The sequence below is a fragment of the Corylus avellana genome, chromosome ca3, assembly GCF_901000735.1.
Source record: "Corylus avellana chromosome ca3, CavTom2PMs-1.0".
Classification (NCBI taxonomy): domain Eukaryota; kingdom Viridiplantae; phylum Streptophyta; class Magnoliopsida; order Fagales; family Betulaceae; genus Corylus; species Corylus avellana.
The window spans coordinates 29,998,148-30,013,071 of NC_081543.1; the positions used below are offsets into that span (position 1 = coordinate 29,998,148).

At 35.7% G+C, this 14,924-nt stretch overlaps 4 protein-coding genes and 1 non-coding gene across 6 annotated transcripts; 4 read left to right on the top strand and 1 right to left on the bottom strand.

Moving 5' to 3' along the window:
• Window positions 1-965: 965 nt before the first annotated feature.
• On the top strand, window positions 966-4,353 carry LOC132175741 (F-box protein SKIP8-like). Its single transcript, XM_059587770.1, has 3 exons — window positions 966-1,590; window positions 2,247-2,443; window positions 3,914-4,353. Exons 1-3 carry the CDS (start codon window positions 1,195-1,197, stop codon window positions 4,170-4,172), a joined length of 852 nt encoding a protein of 283 aa, XP_059443753.1. The 5' UTR covers window positions 966-1,194; the 3' UTR covers window positions 4,173-4,353.
• A 1,092-nt stretch (window positions 4,354-5,445) lies between these two features.
• On the top strand, window positions 5,446-5,517 carry TRNAQ-CUG (transfer RNA glutamine (anticodon CUG)). The gene has a single exon. It is a non-coding gene; the product is annotated as a tRNA-Gln (tRNA).
• Window positions 5,518-6,033: 516 nt separating this feature from the next.
• LOC132176121 (uncharacterized) lies at window positions 6,034-9,228 on the top strand. Its single transcript, XM_059588248.1, has 3 exons — window positions 6,034-6,343; window positions 7,575-7,772; window positions 8,857-9,228. Exons 1-3 carry the CDS (start codon window positions 6,084-6,086, stop codon window positions 8,885-8,887), a joined length of 489 nt encoding a protein of 162 aa, XP_059444231.1. The 5' UTR covers window positions 6,034-6,083; the 3' UTR covers window positions 8,888-9,228.
• A 486-nt stretch (window positions 9,229-9,714) lies between these two features.
• LOC132175529 (RNA polymerase II transcriptional coactivator KELP-like) lies at window positions 9,715-12,640 on the top strand. Of its 2 annotated transcripts, XR_009439436.1 has the most exons (4): window positions 9,715-10,241; window positions 10,429-10,534; window positions 11,310-11,564; window positions 12,487-12,640. XR_009439436.1 is itself a non-coding variant. In XM_059587500.1 (3 exons), exons 1-3 carry the CDS (start codon window positions 9,951-9,953, stop codon window positions 11,402-11,404), a joined length of 492 nt encoding a protein of 163 aa, XP_059443483.1. In that variant the 5' UTR covers window positions 9,715-9,950; the 3' UTR covers window positions 11,405-11,609. The 2 variants fall into 2 exon arrangements, 1 of the variants encoding a protein (XP_059443483.1); XM_059587500.1 differs by lacking the exon at window positions 12,487-12,640 and having other exon boundaries at window positions 11,310-11,609.
• LOC132174390 (probable protein phosphatase 2C 55) lies at window positions 11,849-13,249 on the bottom strand. Its single transcript, XM_059586052.1, has 3 exons — window positions 12,890-13,249; window positions 12,526-12,666; window positions 11,849-12,136 (listed from the first exon to the last, which is right to left on the bottom strand). The coding sequence occupies exons 1-3, from the start codon at window positions 13,247-13,249 to the stop codon at window positions 11,849-11,851; spliced, it is 789 nt and encodes a 262-aa protein (XP_059442035.1).
• Between the last annotated feature and the right edge of the window lie 1,675 nt (window positions 13,250-14,924).

Below are 14,924 nucleotides of genomic sequence, written 5' to 3' on the forward strand. Positions count from 1 at the left end.
AAAATTTATAACCAAATATATTGTTTATAACATAGTTGATTCTATAACACGTCAAATGTTCTCAAATAAGGCTGTAAATCAATAGAGCAACTCGCGAACAAGCTCCTGCTTGGTTTAGGTAAACTCAAATTAGTCTTAGTTCATTTAATAAATGAACTAACCGGGAACAAAAAATTATGCTCGATTATTAAAATGAGCTATACTCGTAAGAACTCAATTTGACTTATATAAGCTTGTACAAATTCGTATTTCATTATTATTATTTTTCATAGTATTACTTTAATTTTGTAATGAGAACATCTTAAGTAAAAAAGAATTCTCTTCCTAATATGATAAATATAATATTATATGTATGCGTGCGCACATTATGAGTTTATTTATAGTTGAGTTTAATTTATTTAAACAATCATGATATTTAATTGAGCAACTCATAAATAAGATCGAACTTAAATATATTACCTAGCTCGGTGATAAGTTCTAACTTGGCTTGTGTTCGAAAAAAATTAAATGAACTGATCTCGAACGTTCAATACTCAACTTGATTACACCCATATTCTCAAATATCAGCCTTTTGAAATATCATCTATAATAATAATAATAATAATAAAAGATCTATGAAAATGACAAAACAATGAAACATTTTTTTAAAAAAAAAGGGATCTATGGAATCGAAAAATGTTTATAAATTTTTTTTACATCCCATTAATCTTATTTTCTTTGATGAGCCGAAAATACTTTGAATTTGATCAAAATTATCACACTAAAAACATGTATAACCAAATATACTATTTATGGTTGAACCGATTCAAAAGCATGTCAAATTAAAATATTTATGGTCTTTACAACGTTATCCAAAATAAATAAATAAATCCGTAAAGATGATTAACTGTTTCTGTTAGAACTTAGATGTACTGTAAAACGACTAGTCGTTATGATTGGGTCAATGTTCGGAAAGTAGTAAAAAAGTAGACGCTCGAGTTTGTTCCGAGTCAGTTACGACGACTCACACAACCACCATACCACCACCCTCGTCCTCTACCTTCTGCAAAGTGCAAACCCATTCTAGGGTTTCAAAAACCAAAAAGCTCGTTGAAGTTTCTCATCAAACGACGTCGTACAGTGCGACTTTACAGGAGTTCGGAATAATTTGATTCCCTAGGGTTTCATGTCCTTCGTAGCTTTAATGTCTTGTGAATGGACTCAACCCAATACTTCCTTGTAGCCGCGACAGTCACCGTGCTCTGTTTGTTACTCGCGCTTCTCGCCGTCCGATCAATCGCCTTCTGCAGAGGGGCCCCCGAATCGGAAGGGGGAGACTCCGCCACGTCGGCAGCGAAGAGGGTTTGTAATTGCGTTTGCTCGTGTAACGGTGGGTTTGCGGTCAGGGATATGGTGGTTGAGAAGGCTGCTGCGGCGGCGGTGGCGGAGCGGGCGACGGGCGCGTCGATGATGGAGCAGCTGGTGCCGGAGATTACCACGCACGCGCTCAGCTACTTGGACTACCCGAGCCTGTGCCGCTTGTCCATGACCAACTCGCTCATGCGCAAGGCTGCCAATGACGACAATGCGTGGAAAGCGCTCTATCACAAGGTAAATTGCGAGTGTAATGAGCAACTTGCGGATGATATTGTGGTTATTGTTGAGAATTTTGGTTTAGAATTTGAAGCAAATTGAGAAGAGCTAAAATATTTTGGAACCCAATAGCAAATTGAGTGTTAAACTTAACAACTTTGCATTGGGTTTTGTAGAATTGGGTTTTTTTGGTGTAATTTGAGATGTGGGTTGATGAGTTTAGGCTGTTCTGGATCACATACTATGCGTGTCTCTTGCCAAAGATTGAAAGGAATTTCTTTCTTATGGATGAAATTGGGGTTATTACTTTGTTAAATCCAATGTGGGGTTTTTCTGCGGCAAAATCCGCATGTACCCTCTACTGTTTAATGTAGTTTTGTTGAAAGCAATGTGTTTTCGATTTTTATAATCACACTGTCTGTTGTATAGTATTGTTGGAGTCGACTACTTTCATCAACTCCATTGTTAAAATCATTAGCATTAATATACTTGGCCTGGGTGAAGTATATTTAACTGAAAATATTGGTTTCATTTCTTCGGATATAATGATTGCAATATGGGGCTCGGGTTTCCATTAGCTTGCTTGCATGCTCTCTGTATGTCATCTGCTGTTTATGCACTGAATAACTTTCTGGATGTATGGATAACCTTTTGTTTCTCAAATTATTTTTCAGGACTTCACATTGGAACAGGATAGTGTGACGCCAGCCAATGGCTGGAAGGCTTACTATGCGGCTACAAGAGCTATTGTTAATATTAATGCTGAATTCTTTAACATCATCAAAGAAAGGTCTATTCAAGCAATGAGTCACTTTTGGCGCAATGCAGATTATGTAAAGTGTGTTCATGCCTCAGGAGAACTCTTTTCAGGGTATGATGTTTTAGACTTGATATTTCAATTACTTACATCCAGTGATGGAAAGATTCTCTCTTTTTTTAATCTGCTTTTTACTGCTATTTCATGTTTGACCTGTTTTAGCAAGTAGCCTAACCTATATGCTGCTCATACGTTCTGAATTATTGGGGTGTGGTCACATAATGTTGTCATGATATCAAAGATAGTAGCCAGATATGACCCATTAGATCTTGGATATGTACTGGAGATTTTAGTAACTATTGTAGGAGGGATTTTGACGTATGGTGCGATAACATTGTGCTGCTATTCTTTGTTTTCTACCTTTTGTACCTGGGTTGCTTCAACTGTGCTATAGGCATGTAGCATGTAGCAGGAAAGAAAGCATGTATTCTACTTGGTGAGCCAAGCCCAGGAATACCTGCTGCTGATATACTTGAATCAAGCTGAGATTTATGACATGGTATTAATGTAGGGATTTGACATAGTAGGTGACCTGCAAATACCCTACATGTGTCAACCATACCAAGCAAAGGTTGCCCACGTTTAGAACTATGTGCATATGTTCGTACTGAACTAATTACGCTTTTGTTATGTACAATTTATGCTTAGATACAGTCTATGTGCATACCTATGTTCATATGTGTGCACCGCATGCACATGTATATCTGTAGCTTCTTATGTGCTTGTATAAATTTATGCACTTGGGATGTGATTGGTATTACTGTCAGTTGTTTAGTTTTGCTCGTCTGCAGAATGGCAGCTCTTAGACTTTTGGCTCGCTCAACATTTGGTTTGTTAATGAAGTTTACAGGTTGATCTGTAGTTCCTAAGGAAAAATGTTGGTTTGTAGCATTATTACAGTTTGGATGAAGCTGCTATATGGCAGTTTTTTAGCCCTGCTTGCCTAAGTTGTCCGATGGGGCAAAGTGTTATTTAACTTCATAGTTAGAGATTCTTCGTCAATTTATTGAAATCGAGTGTAGAAGAGACTTGTTCTTTAAAAGCAGGATGCTTTATTTTAATGGTGGAGACATCTAACCTACAGGAGCACTGTGGATGTAGCATGCTCTTAAGATAGGATCCTGAGACAATCTCTTCTGTCTTAGTAACGGAAAATAGGGTAAGGTGGGTCCTAGCCTGTGGCCCGGGCACTATATATTTTATTACTGTGCATTTCGCAAGTAAGAACATCATAACACTTTATCTGAATTATATTTTAATATGTACCAGATCAAAGCCCTGGCTTGAACTTTTACCTCCATCTCTTGGTGTGGTCATGATGCCAATGTTTTAGACATCACTATAGATGACAATGTTGCTTTAGATAGAGAAAGACATTATTATATGTTGACATTTTCATTCTTGCAAAAGCTGTTGGGTTTGCAGGGACTTTGAGTTTTTACCTAAATTCTACTGTTATGGTGTGTTTTTTTATGTTTGATTGGAACTAAACAGGAGCTGAGTCATCTTTGTTTCCAACTTCAGGTATAATGCTGTAATACAGAGTTGGCAGCTTGCATTTAATTGGGAACATGGGGTCAACTTTCAAGTTCGAGATGTACGGGCTCGTGTTCTGACAGACATGGCCTGGGTTACCATGAAAACTTTTATCGACATCGATTCGGGGCCATTCAACGTAACTAATGTCTTCGAGTTCCATAATGGGCGGTGGTATATGGTGCATCATCACAGCTCTGTGATGCTTATGGATGGAGAGGTGGAGCAACAACTTGTGCATGCATAATTGAAGAAGAAGAAGAGATGATACCAATGAGATATTAAATACTAGTCACAAAAAATAGTGGTATTTGTTAGATGGAACAGCTTGCTTGCAATTTCACTGTGATTTCGTCGGATTATCCCTTTTGGTTTTGCCAACCCCCAGTTTTGATTGTTTCGTGGTAAAAGGTCCCCCTTTCTCTTTTTGCCTTTTCTTTTTCCACTCTTTATCTTTGTTGTTTTTACGTTTTTTATTTTTTATTTTAAATATAGTTACCAGAGAAGAAATTAGATTCAAGTATAATATGCAGAAGTTTAATTGGAAGGAAATTAACCATTTCCTTTTCCACTCTGATTCACTATTCAGAGTAAATCAGGGTGGGAATTGTAGTGGAAATAGCAAAGACCTATTGGAGGGCGAAATGGCCTAGGTGGCTAGGTGTTGTAAAAAAAAATTACAAGAGATTTTCTGTAGTTTTTTCAACGGACCTAAGTCAAATCCAAGAGGGCTATTTGCCTCTTCTTTCGAGCTTTTGCATTTCATTTGCTTTCCTTTTTTGGCTTAAAAATATGAATTTTTGCACAGTTAGACTGAACCTATGGGCACTTGTAAAAAGTGGAAAGATCATAGTGATGCTCACGGGGGGGACAAATTTTGGACTTATTCTAGTCTCTTTTGCAGTTAAAATTTTAGTATAAAACTCTATATAAGAGCACTAGCTGCAGCAGCTTCCCAATTACTTTTTCTCAATTTAGAAAATAAAACTACTTTTTGATTCTCTATAAGAAAAACTTATACGAATTAAATACTATTTTTTTTTTTTATTATTACAACCAATGAGAGATGAGAGAAGATAGAGAATTGTAGGGACATGTGAAGAAGAGAGGAGAGAGAATCAGTTTTTTATAATTTAATAATGCATTGGACATCTACAATATCTTCTAATGCATTGATCATCTATAGACTATAGTGTTTCTCAATGCATTGGGAAACACTGTAAATGTCCTTTAATATTAGTTATATTTAGGGCTTCTGATGTTAATGCTTTTTTGTGGTTTTTTTTTTAGATTTTCCCTAAACATAGGGAAGGTAATCAGCAACGGCTAGTGCTCAAACACAAGAAGAATTTTTGTGGAAAAATGGTCGTTTTTTCTCAATTCATAAAATTATTCACTAAATAAAGCCGTTGTCAACTCATGTCCAAGTCCCATTACATTCAATAGAAGTAAGATCAACATATACGAAATGAAAGGTTATTAGAAAATATATACATATACCAGACAAGGTAAACCAGCAAGGTTCCATGGTCTAGTGGTCAGGACATTGGACTCTGAATCCAGTAACCCGAGTTCAAATCTCGGTGGAACCTCTTTTTCTCTCATTTTTGTTTTCAGTTTTCATTCAAGTACTTGTTAGCCTCTTTGTTTCAACACCCACAATTTATTGAATACCCAAATAAGGCCTTCACAGTTTCATATATCCTTTTCTATCCCAACCTTATCCTCTTCTATGCTGTTCCAGTAATATTATTATCTCCATTTAGTTTGAAGAAAAATTTTGTCTTTAAAAGAAATCATTCGTATCCGCGTGATCCCGCTAATTTTATATTAGGTTCATGGGTTGTGTCAAAATTTCTAATTCTAAATATCGAGTGTTAGGTTTGAGTTGTATTAAAATTTGAGCATAAAACTATATAAACAATTCAATCATAATCTTATTAATTTTATATTATTCATGTTAGGTTTACTGTTGGTATAAAATATTGCCCTACTGATGTGAGGGCATATCAGTAAAATATAGTGAGTGGCAAATATATGAAGCTCGAACAACCAGAGCCTTACGTTTGAAAGAGAACAGAAAAATGTTGGTAATAGTGACGTACTGTTATCCAAATGTTCATTGCGTGTGTCCGTGAGAGTGTGAGAGAGAGAGAGAATGGGAGTTTCCCTTGTCTCAGTTCCAGCACTTCATCAGAGCTTACTCTGCCAGCGTCCTTGCATTGGCAGCAGTACATGGTTACATGGCTCAACAACTCCCATTAGATACCCATCTAAACTCACCACCATCCCTCATTGTTCTTCTTCTTCTTCTTCTTCTTCAACTTCTGTTGTAGAAGAAAGCCCTCCTCCTGCGCCTGATGCACTTCCTGTCCAGTCAGAAGCTGCCACCGATGACACTGGCAAGCTCCCTCCGAGGTACCACCCTTTTCTTTACTTCATTTCCAGCCTACCCAGATTAAAATATTGATCAATTTATGAACTAGGAATTATTGCCAATTATGTTCTAGAGATTATTTCGTTTTTTCTTCCGTTGCCCTCTGCTTGGATGCCATGAAAATCGAGACAGAGTGGGGAAAAGAAAAGGGTTTTTTCGTTTTGTGTTGAAAGTGTTTACTTAAAAATGGATTGCTCATTGTATCTAAGCCAAGTATTGCTTAACAACAATGACTATTCGTACATATGATTAGAAAAGTTACGAACTTTGACCAGAAGTTATGCTCATATGTTCAGTTGAATTATCCTCTTCTAACAGCTTCATTCTTATCAAATGCATTTTGGCAATTCAGTTTTCATAGGACGATTTGCTCATTTGGTGGTTTAATTGAAAGGGGAATCAATTAAATATAGATGAGCCAGTTGTACTGGGAATATTTAGGGAGTGATTTGTGTTCAAGGGGCTAACGAGGACAGGTGACCAATGAATTAGAGTGGCTTACTTGACTAAAAGCTTGTTTAATTAAGTTTTTATCTTAATGGTCGAATTGTAAGAGTATTGATTAAATAATAAATTGACAATTTAGTGTTAGCTTAATTTTTTGAGATTAGTGGTGATTTAATAGTGTATCAGAACAAAAATCGTGAATTCAAACCTTGTCTATTGTCTATGTAACTCACCTTTCATTTCAATTGAATGGTTTACATGTTGGGCCTCAGATATTGAGCGAGAGTTTTAGCCCACACACCCACACATGAGGGGCAGTGTAGAATATTAATTAGATGATCCTATCGGTTTAAGTTTTTTGAGTATGAACGGAAGAACTCTATTTTCAGGTTACTAATGATGATCTAGAAAGTAATCCACACATAGTAAACTCCATTGAGTCTATAGAGTTTGTCTCTGGCATAAAAGACCTTATAAGTGGTCACTTCGTCTTCATATCAGAAACTGGTCTGATTTTTGTTCTGTTATACATGTTTTGGCAGAGTACTTTGGGTAACATAATTCGTTTCTTATACTAGCCACAGTGTGTATTGTAAACATTAAATTTTGATAGGCAGAAGAAAACCTTTTGACTTGACCTTTGCGAGGCTAATGAGGTTTCTTTAGAGCGAGATCGTAAGGGTACTTGTGCAATTTCTTTTAACTCCCTTACCTTCATGTTTGATGGTTGGTGATACAAATGAAAACAATATTCAATTCTTACAGGGGTTGTCAAGCCTGTGGGAGAGAGGAAATGGAGAAGGGATGCAATGGTGAAGGTAGGATTCAAGGTGGGATTGCAACAGTTCCAGGCTTTGGCTGGTGGCCAATAAAGGCTTACAGGCCTTGCCCTGCATTTCTAGCATCTGGTGGTAGGTATAGGCGACGAGGGCAAAGCATGGATGAGGTTGCCTCTGGTGGCAGGTGTGCCTCTCTCTCTTTGTTTTATTCTGGTTCCAACTCTTGCATGAATCAGTTTCCTACTTTCACTCAAGTAATTGTGCATGCCTGTCATGTTGCATTAGGAAATTACTTGAGTAAATATAATTCATGACAATTATTTGAATGTGCTAGAATAGAAAGTTGGTTTTCGTTTTCAGATGACCTTACTGGTTTCTATTCTGCTTTCTTCCCCTTAAAACAGAATACCAACCACAAGGAATGAATCCATCATATAAAAAACTTCAGATCAAAACCAATTCACTTGCATTGCCAATCCTAATGGTTTGTCATTCATAACAATATTTTTCGCTCAGTCCACACAAACAGATAAGATTCATGCATAATTTCATACCTAAAGAAAGAATCTATGCATGTATTCCTTCACAGCTTATGGCAGGCATTTGTTATAACACTATGTATTTTGATCTTGAGCTGACTGCTCAATACATTTCAAATTAGTAATAAGAAAGATGACAATGTGATTTTCTACATGTACCCCAGTCTCAGCCATGCTTCTTGGCTCTCATCCTAGACATTTTTGATCCGTTTTGGTTGGTTGAGACTGTAGAGGTAATTGTAGATCTTTAATGGGTGGATCCACTGATCATAGTCATTATCAATCCTATCAACCAAATTGTTCTTAGGTCTTGTTTCTGTTTTTGCGCACTTCTCTGTCATTCACATGTATCCTGTCAAAAAGCCATGCTTTAGTGAATTTAGGAAGTATCTGTTTGTCTTTGTCACATGAATTGAGTATTCCTAGCTTGTAAAATGAATCTTTAAAGGATGAACACATGTAATAGACATTCTTTTGCCAATTCTTATGAGTAATACTATTCTTCACACTCATTTATTACACTCATATTACACTAGCTGACGTTGCACATTTTAAGTGACTAACATGAAAAAAGCCACTTAAAACACACCATATCAGCTGACGTGGTATAGGTGTAAAGAATAGCATTTACTCAATTCTTATTTGTGCTGTTCATTTCCAGTCAATTGCCAGCATTTTTCACCGTTGTTTTGGCCTTTTAAGGTATTAACAACTGATTAACTCTTGCAGCAACACTAGGCAAAGGTCCAAGGAAATTTAAGAGGTAGCATTGTATGACAAAGAATGATTAAGACAAGGCAAGCCACTTGACATGTGGGAGGAGGTCATGGTCTTCATCTGTGCTTATTGCCATTGGAGGGGTAAAGGAAGAATGAGAAGATAAATTCTTAAATCTCTTTTTTTTCTTTTTTTTTTTTCTTTTTAATTGTTATTACATCCCAACATATCTAGTATTTGAATGAGATTTGGTGGGTCGGATCTGTGCTACAAAGCCTACAATTCAACTAATATTCTGTAATGATTTTTGTGAAACGTGGACATTTCATTCCAAGCAAATCAGTTCAGTATAAATAAGCATAATGGCAAGAATCAGATTCGAGATTCTCACACCCATTTCATCAAAACAATATTCTTGTTTTCAATATGGATGAACTATATCAACCGAGGAAAAACCTGAACCATGAAAAATTCACATCATTACTGCGAAGAGTTATACTGCTATAGGTTTGCAACTCCAGAAACAATTGATTTGATGAGGTGTGGCGAATTGCGAATTTTGAATTGTTACTTTCTATTACTTGTTTGAGTCCAAATGACTCATTTGATGCTTTAAACAAGGATAAATTAATTTGGCTTGCTCAGTTTTATCCGAATGAATTTTTAACAGTTCAAGTTATCATCTTGTATTTGGCATAATTGCTAAGAATATGGTAAAAGTAAGTAAAAAAAAAAAAAAAAAGTAAAGTAAATAAATTGATGAACTTTTTTGTTAGCGTCTGAAACTTTGTGGAGGGGTCAAGTGTTACTTTTTAAATATTGAATGTAAAAAGAACAATGAGTGAATACTTTATGAGAGTAAAATGTAATTTTTCAAAATATCTTTATATTCGCATCAAAATATTTCTTCTTTTGGTAAAAAAGAAAAAGAAAAAAAAGAGAGAGATAAAAGGACAACTTTAGTCCCGACAGTCTTTTCATTACCGTGAAAGATACATACGTGAGACTCAAATCCAGATTCGATTCCCCCTCCAGAATTTCCCAAATTGATCAAAAAGCTTCTTTCTCCGCCAAATTCGTACGCTGTCAGAAAAACCTCAAACAACATGGAACCGGAAATCCAAGAGAGAATCGAAAAGACAGTGGTGAGGATTCTACAGGAGTCTGACATGGAGGAGACCACGGAGCACAAGATCCGGAAGCAGGCCGCCGCGGAGCTCCAACTCGACCTCTCCGACCCGCCTTACAAGGCCTTCGTCAAGCAGGTCGTACAGTCCTTCCTCGAACAACAACAACAACAACAACAACAAGAGGAAGAAGAGCAAGCAGAAGAAGAGGAAGAACGAGGAGACCCTCGTAAGGAGTACGATGATGATGGCGACCTCATCATTTGCAGAGTGAGATTTTGAAAAGTTTTGTGTTTTGTGTTTTTTTTTTTTTTTTGATTGAATTACATTTGAACTCACGCGAAGTGAAGAGGGTTACGTTTTTTGATTGTGTTATTTAATCTGCAACTGCAAGTAGAGTGAGAGATTTGAGAAAATTTTATTTTTTTTGTTAATTATTTTTTGGGTTTTGATTCAGCTGTCAGACAAGAGAAAGGTGACAATTCAAGAATTCAGGGGGAAGACTCTGGTGTCGATAAGGGAGTACTATAAGAAAGATGGGAAAGATCTTCCTACTTCTAAAGGTAGTTATTTTACTTTATATAGGCTTGGTATTTTTGTTGCTCGTTTTTCTTTTTTCAAGTTTATACTGCTTTCTATGTATTTTCTTGAGCCTCTTATATGTATTTTTATCTGGGTTTTACGCCAGCCCACTTTAGAATTATGGGTCGTTGAGTCATTGAAGAAGAATGAGGTGGTTGTGGTGTAAATATATGAGCTTTTCTTGTACTTTCATAATGCAGGTGTTTTTGATCCCTTATATGCAAAACAAGTAGTTTAATATAAGAGAAATGTGGGGTTGTTCTTCGATACTAAGAATTGCAGTTTGTTGAATCAGTGGAGAAGAATTAGGTGATTGTGGTGGACAATGGGGGTGTCGGGACAATTAGGGTTTTGAACTTGCTTATAATTATATGAGTTATTGCAGTTGATGTTTTCATTTCCTTACAGACGGTGCCAGTGCTTATGCTTGCTGCCTTGATTTAGAAAAGTTAGGACTTTTGTTGTCTATGCGTGTAGCAATTTTAGTGGCCGTGATTATGAAGGTAGAAATAATAAAAGTTGTCCAAATGGTAACTGTTCTCTGTTGTCTAATTGTTATACCTTGAAAAAAATTGAAAAAACAAAATACGATGTTGTTTTTGTGTGTTTTTCCCTATCATCTTTGATGGTTTCCCTGTAGTGATGCAGTATGTCAATTAGAAATCAAGCATTGCCTGTGCTTTTCCTTTTATCTTTAAAATTTCAAGTTTTTGATAGTTTAAGGTTGTACAAAATCTCTACTTCTCTTGTACTCAGGTATAAGCATGACCGAGGAGCAATGGTCAACCTTCAAGAAGAACATGCCTGCTATAGAGAAAGCCATTACAAAGATGGAATCACGGCTTATGTGATAATTTGAACCTAGTTTCCTTAGTGGTTGTAATAAAAATGATTTGACTTATCGGTTTCCTGATGGCAGATCATTTTGTTTAGAGCTTTAACTGCTGTTTCAAATTGGTGCCAGAGTGCCTCAACTCTTTTATGGCCAGTGTGGACCAGCTGAATTACATGGTATGTATTAAAGCACTAAATGAAATGACAATCTTTGTTGGCTTCTCTTGCTCCTTATCTGTTACCCTTTATTTTGTTTGCTGGGTTCAAAGATTGAAACTTATGCATTGTTGATGTTAGCAGAGTAATTTCAATCTGTATGGCAAGAATCCTTGGTGTGAAATAGTGAAACTCTTACTCATTGGCAGGCAGTGTTAGAGATAATTAGCATATATACATTTTAAAATCTGCAATAAGTACAAGACTGTCAATGCTTTTATGAATAAATATTGTGTATGCAAGACCTAAGCATCAACAATGTAAGCAACCATGACAGTTATATCATCAGGTTTGCCACCAGAAAACACTCTCCCAGAATTCTTAGCAGCTTTCATAAATGGTGTATAAACTTTCTTCTTCATTGATTTGTGATAAGCATGCTCTGCTACTGCCCAAGCCACCTGCTCTGGATTTAAACCAACCTCTGCCCCCAATCTTGCAGTGTCTCTAATCTGCCTCTCAAACATGTTATCAAACAGCCCGTCTGTGCCGACTATAAGCATGTCTCCTGATTTTACATCAACTGGAAATATCTGCATGTGTAAAAACTTTAACCCATCAATGAAAAATCAAAGATTTAGCATGCTGATGCCATCATAATAAACTCATCTATTATTCTCCTTGTCCTTGATGGTAAAGATATGAAATTTCTGATGCTTCTTCATGTTTACTGATGTAAAATACCTAATCAAAAAGCAATCTTCTCTATTTTACCTACTCTTTCAATACAAATTCCAACCTCTTCTCTGCTTTTTTTTTTTATTATTATATTCTTGCCAATTTGACCACTTGGAGAGGGAGAGAGAAGAGAGAAGGGAGAGAGAAATTATTAAAGAAATGATTTAGTGTACAATTAATAACAATCTTTTGCTATTGACTGCAGCACCAAATGAATTTTAGCTAGCCTCTAGCTAATCTGTACCTCTGCCAAATCGGGGGTGTCTGCTTCTTGTCCCAGCTGGAATGGACAATTAAAATAATGTTCTTGAATTTCGGATTTGTATATTTCATCTTTTCTAATCAGCAGAAATCCACTATCTCCCAAGTTAGCAACATGCAAGCACTGCAAAATAAAACGAGACACAACATAATCTCTAGAAAGTTAATTTACAAAAGAAAAAGGAATAAAAGAAACACTAAATAAGCTGAAAAGTATGTAACACGAACAAACTTTCTCCAAATTGAGTTAGATTCTTTAAAAATCACGTGTATGTTCTAAAGACAGATGTCAATTTAATAGATTGGATTGAAATATTGCAGTGTATTAAGAAGAAAGAGAGACATACATTGTCTATCAATGTTAATATGCAAGCTGTTGATGCTCCTTTAACCTTGGTGTTTGAGTAAGCTTGATTCAGAACTCTTCCAAGATCAACCTTCCCATCTGGTTCCATTAATATTGCCTCCAAAGAGTTAGCCATGAGTTGTCGGGCATATTCTCCCGGGTCGATACCCATGATGCCCCACCCACCCACGCCATCTGCCACACCAATTGTTTGTCTCTCTTCACATATGAAGTGAGCATCATCGCCTATACCTCTAAAACAACTTGTTCCCTTTGGTATGTAGTACGCTCCGGCAACCATTTTCAACCTTTTTTCTTCTGATCCATCCCTAAACAAGAATGTGGTAGGAAGCAAGATCATTTACGAATAAAATAACATACGGGTTGGTGCTCGGGCCTCCCGAATACCTACCCAATCAAGTGGGGCTTAAGTGTCCTCTCACATGAGTTATACAATACAAACAGCTAATTGCACCCGATCTCGATCAAAATCCTTCGTAGTTTACCATTTGACTAGCTAGAGTATGTGACAATGATATAAATTTGTATCAGCCGGAAATAATTCTATTCTTTACTGTTTTGAACACCAAAATTTTTATAAAATCATTTTTGGTCAAACAATTTCCTAGTCCTAAATAAATATGTATTGGAGTTTCATGTATTATAGGACTCAATATCAAGTAGAAATAAGGGTTAAATTCACTTTACCTCCCTAAATTCACTTTACCTCCCTAAAGTTTCAGGAGTTTTTCAATTCGAACCCCAATGTTTAAAAATTGACAATATACCCCCTAATATTTTAAAAATTTTCAATTCAGACTCTCCGTTACTAATTTTCGTCTAATTGGTTTGATGCACTCTATTCCACTTTTACCCTCATTAAAACCTATGAAATTGAGGGTAATTACGTAATTTTATAGGTTTTAATGAGGGTAATTATGTAATTTCATAGGCTTTAATGAGTGCAAAATTAGAATAGAGGGCATCAAAATCCCATATGAGATACTGGGATGATTTCCGTCCAATTAGATGGAAATTACTAACGGAGGGTTTGAATTGAAATTTTTGAAACATTAGGGAGTACATTGCCAATTTTTAAACATTGGGGTTCGAATTGAAAAACTCCTGACACTTCAGGGGGTAAAGTGAATTTTCCCTTAGAAACAACAAGACTACAAGAGTATATAATATATTAATACTACGAGACTCCCAAAAGTTTATCCCAAAATTCTCATATTCATAACAATTTAGAGAAAACTCAGATGGTAATTTATAGCTACCTTTGATTAATTTAGAGAAAACTCATACAATTTTTTTTTTCTTTTTATTTTTTGCATTGGACTCTTTCATTAATTGATATAAATATTGGCTAATTTACCATATTTATTTCTTAACATAATCACATAGACATGCATGGTTGCTGTGAAATCATTAATATTAACAACAAAAACAACCAAGAAAAATACTTGTGCATGCCTTTCACGTAGGATATATATTATATACAAACCTTAAACAACAAACTTTTCGTATGAATACACATACATATGCACAAGAATATACAAAATAGCAAGAAGAAGAAGAAGAAGAAGAAGAAGATTGAGAAACATACTTATCAGGGACGACAGTTTCTGTTGAAGTCTCCATGGAAGCCATTGTTGAGAAATAATTAGGCGCCAAAAGCTCTCTCTCCCCCCCAAAGAAAAACAATTAAGTACGAGGTTTTAAAATTAAAGATGTTTTAGAAAGAACAACGTTTATATAATTTAAGAGTAACTAAATTCATGAGAATAACTTAAATTACAGCAATTATTTAGAAGTCTAATTGAAGTAGAAACCAAAGCCTATCTGAATTATGAAAAAGAACAACTTCAGTAGCATGCAACCACGCAACTATGATAAATTAATGCTTTGGCCACCACGGCATGTCTTTAATTTCAATATCTTTCTCAAGAGTAATGAATTATTATTATTTTAAAAATAATAATAATATGTTATTATCGTGGAATTTATATATTTTATAGTCTAATAATAATTAT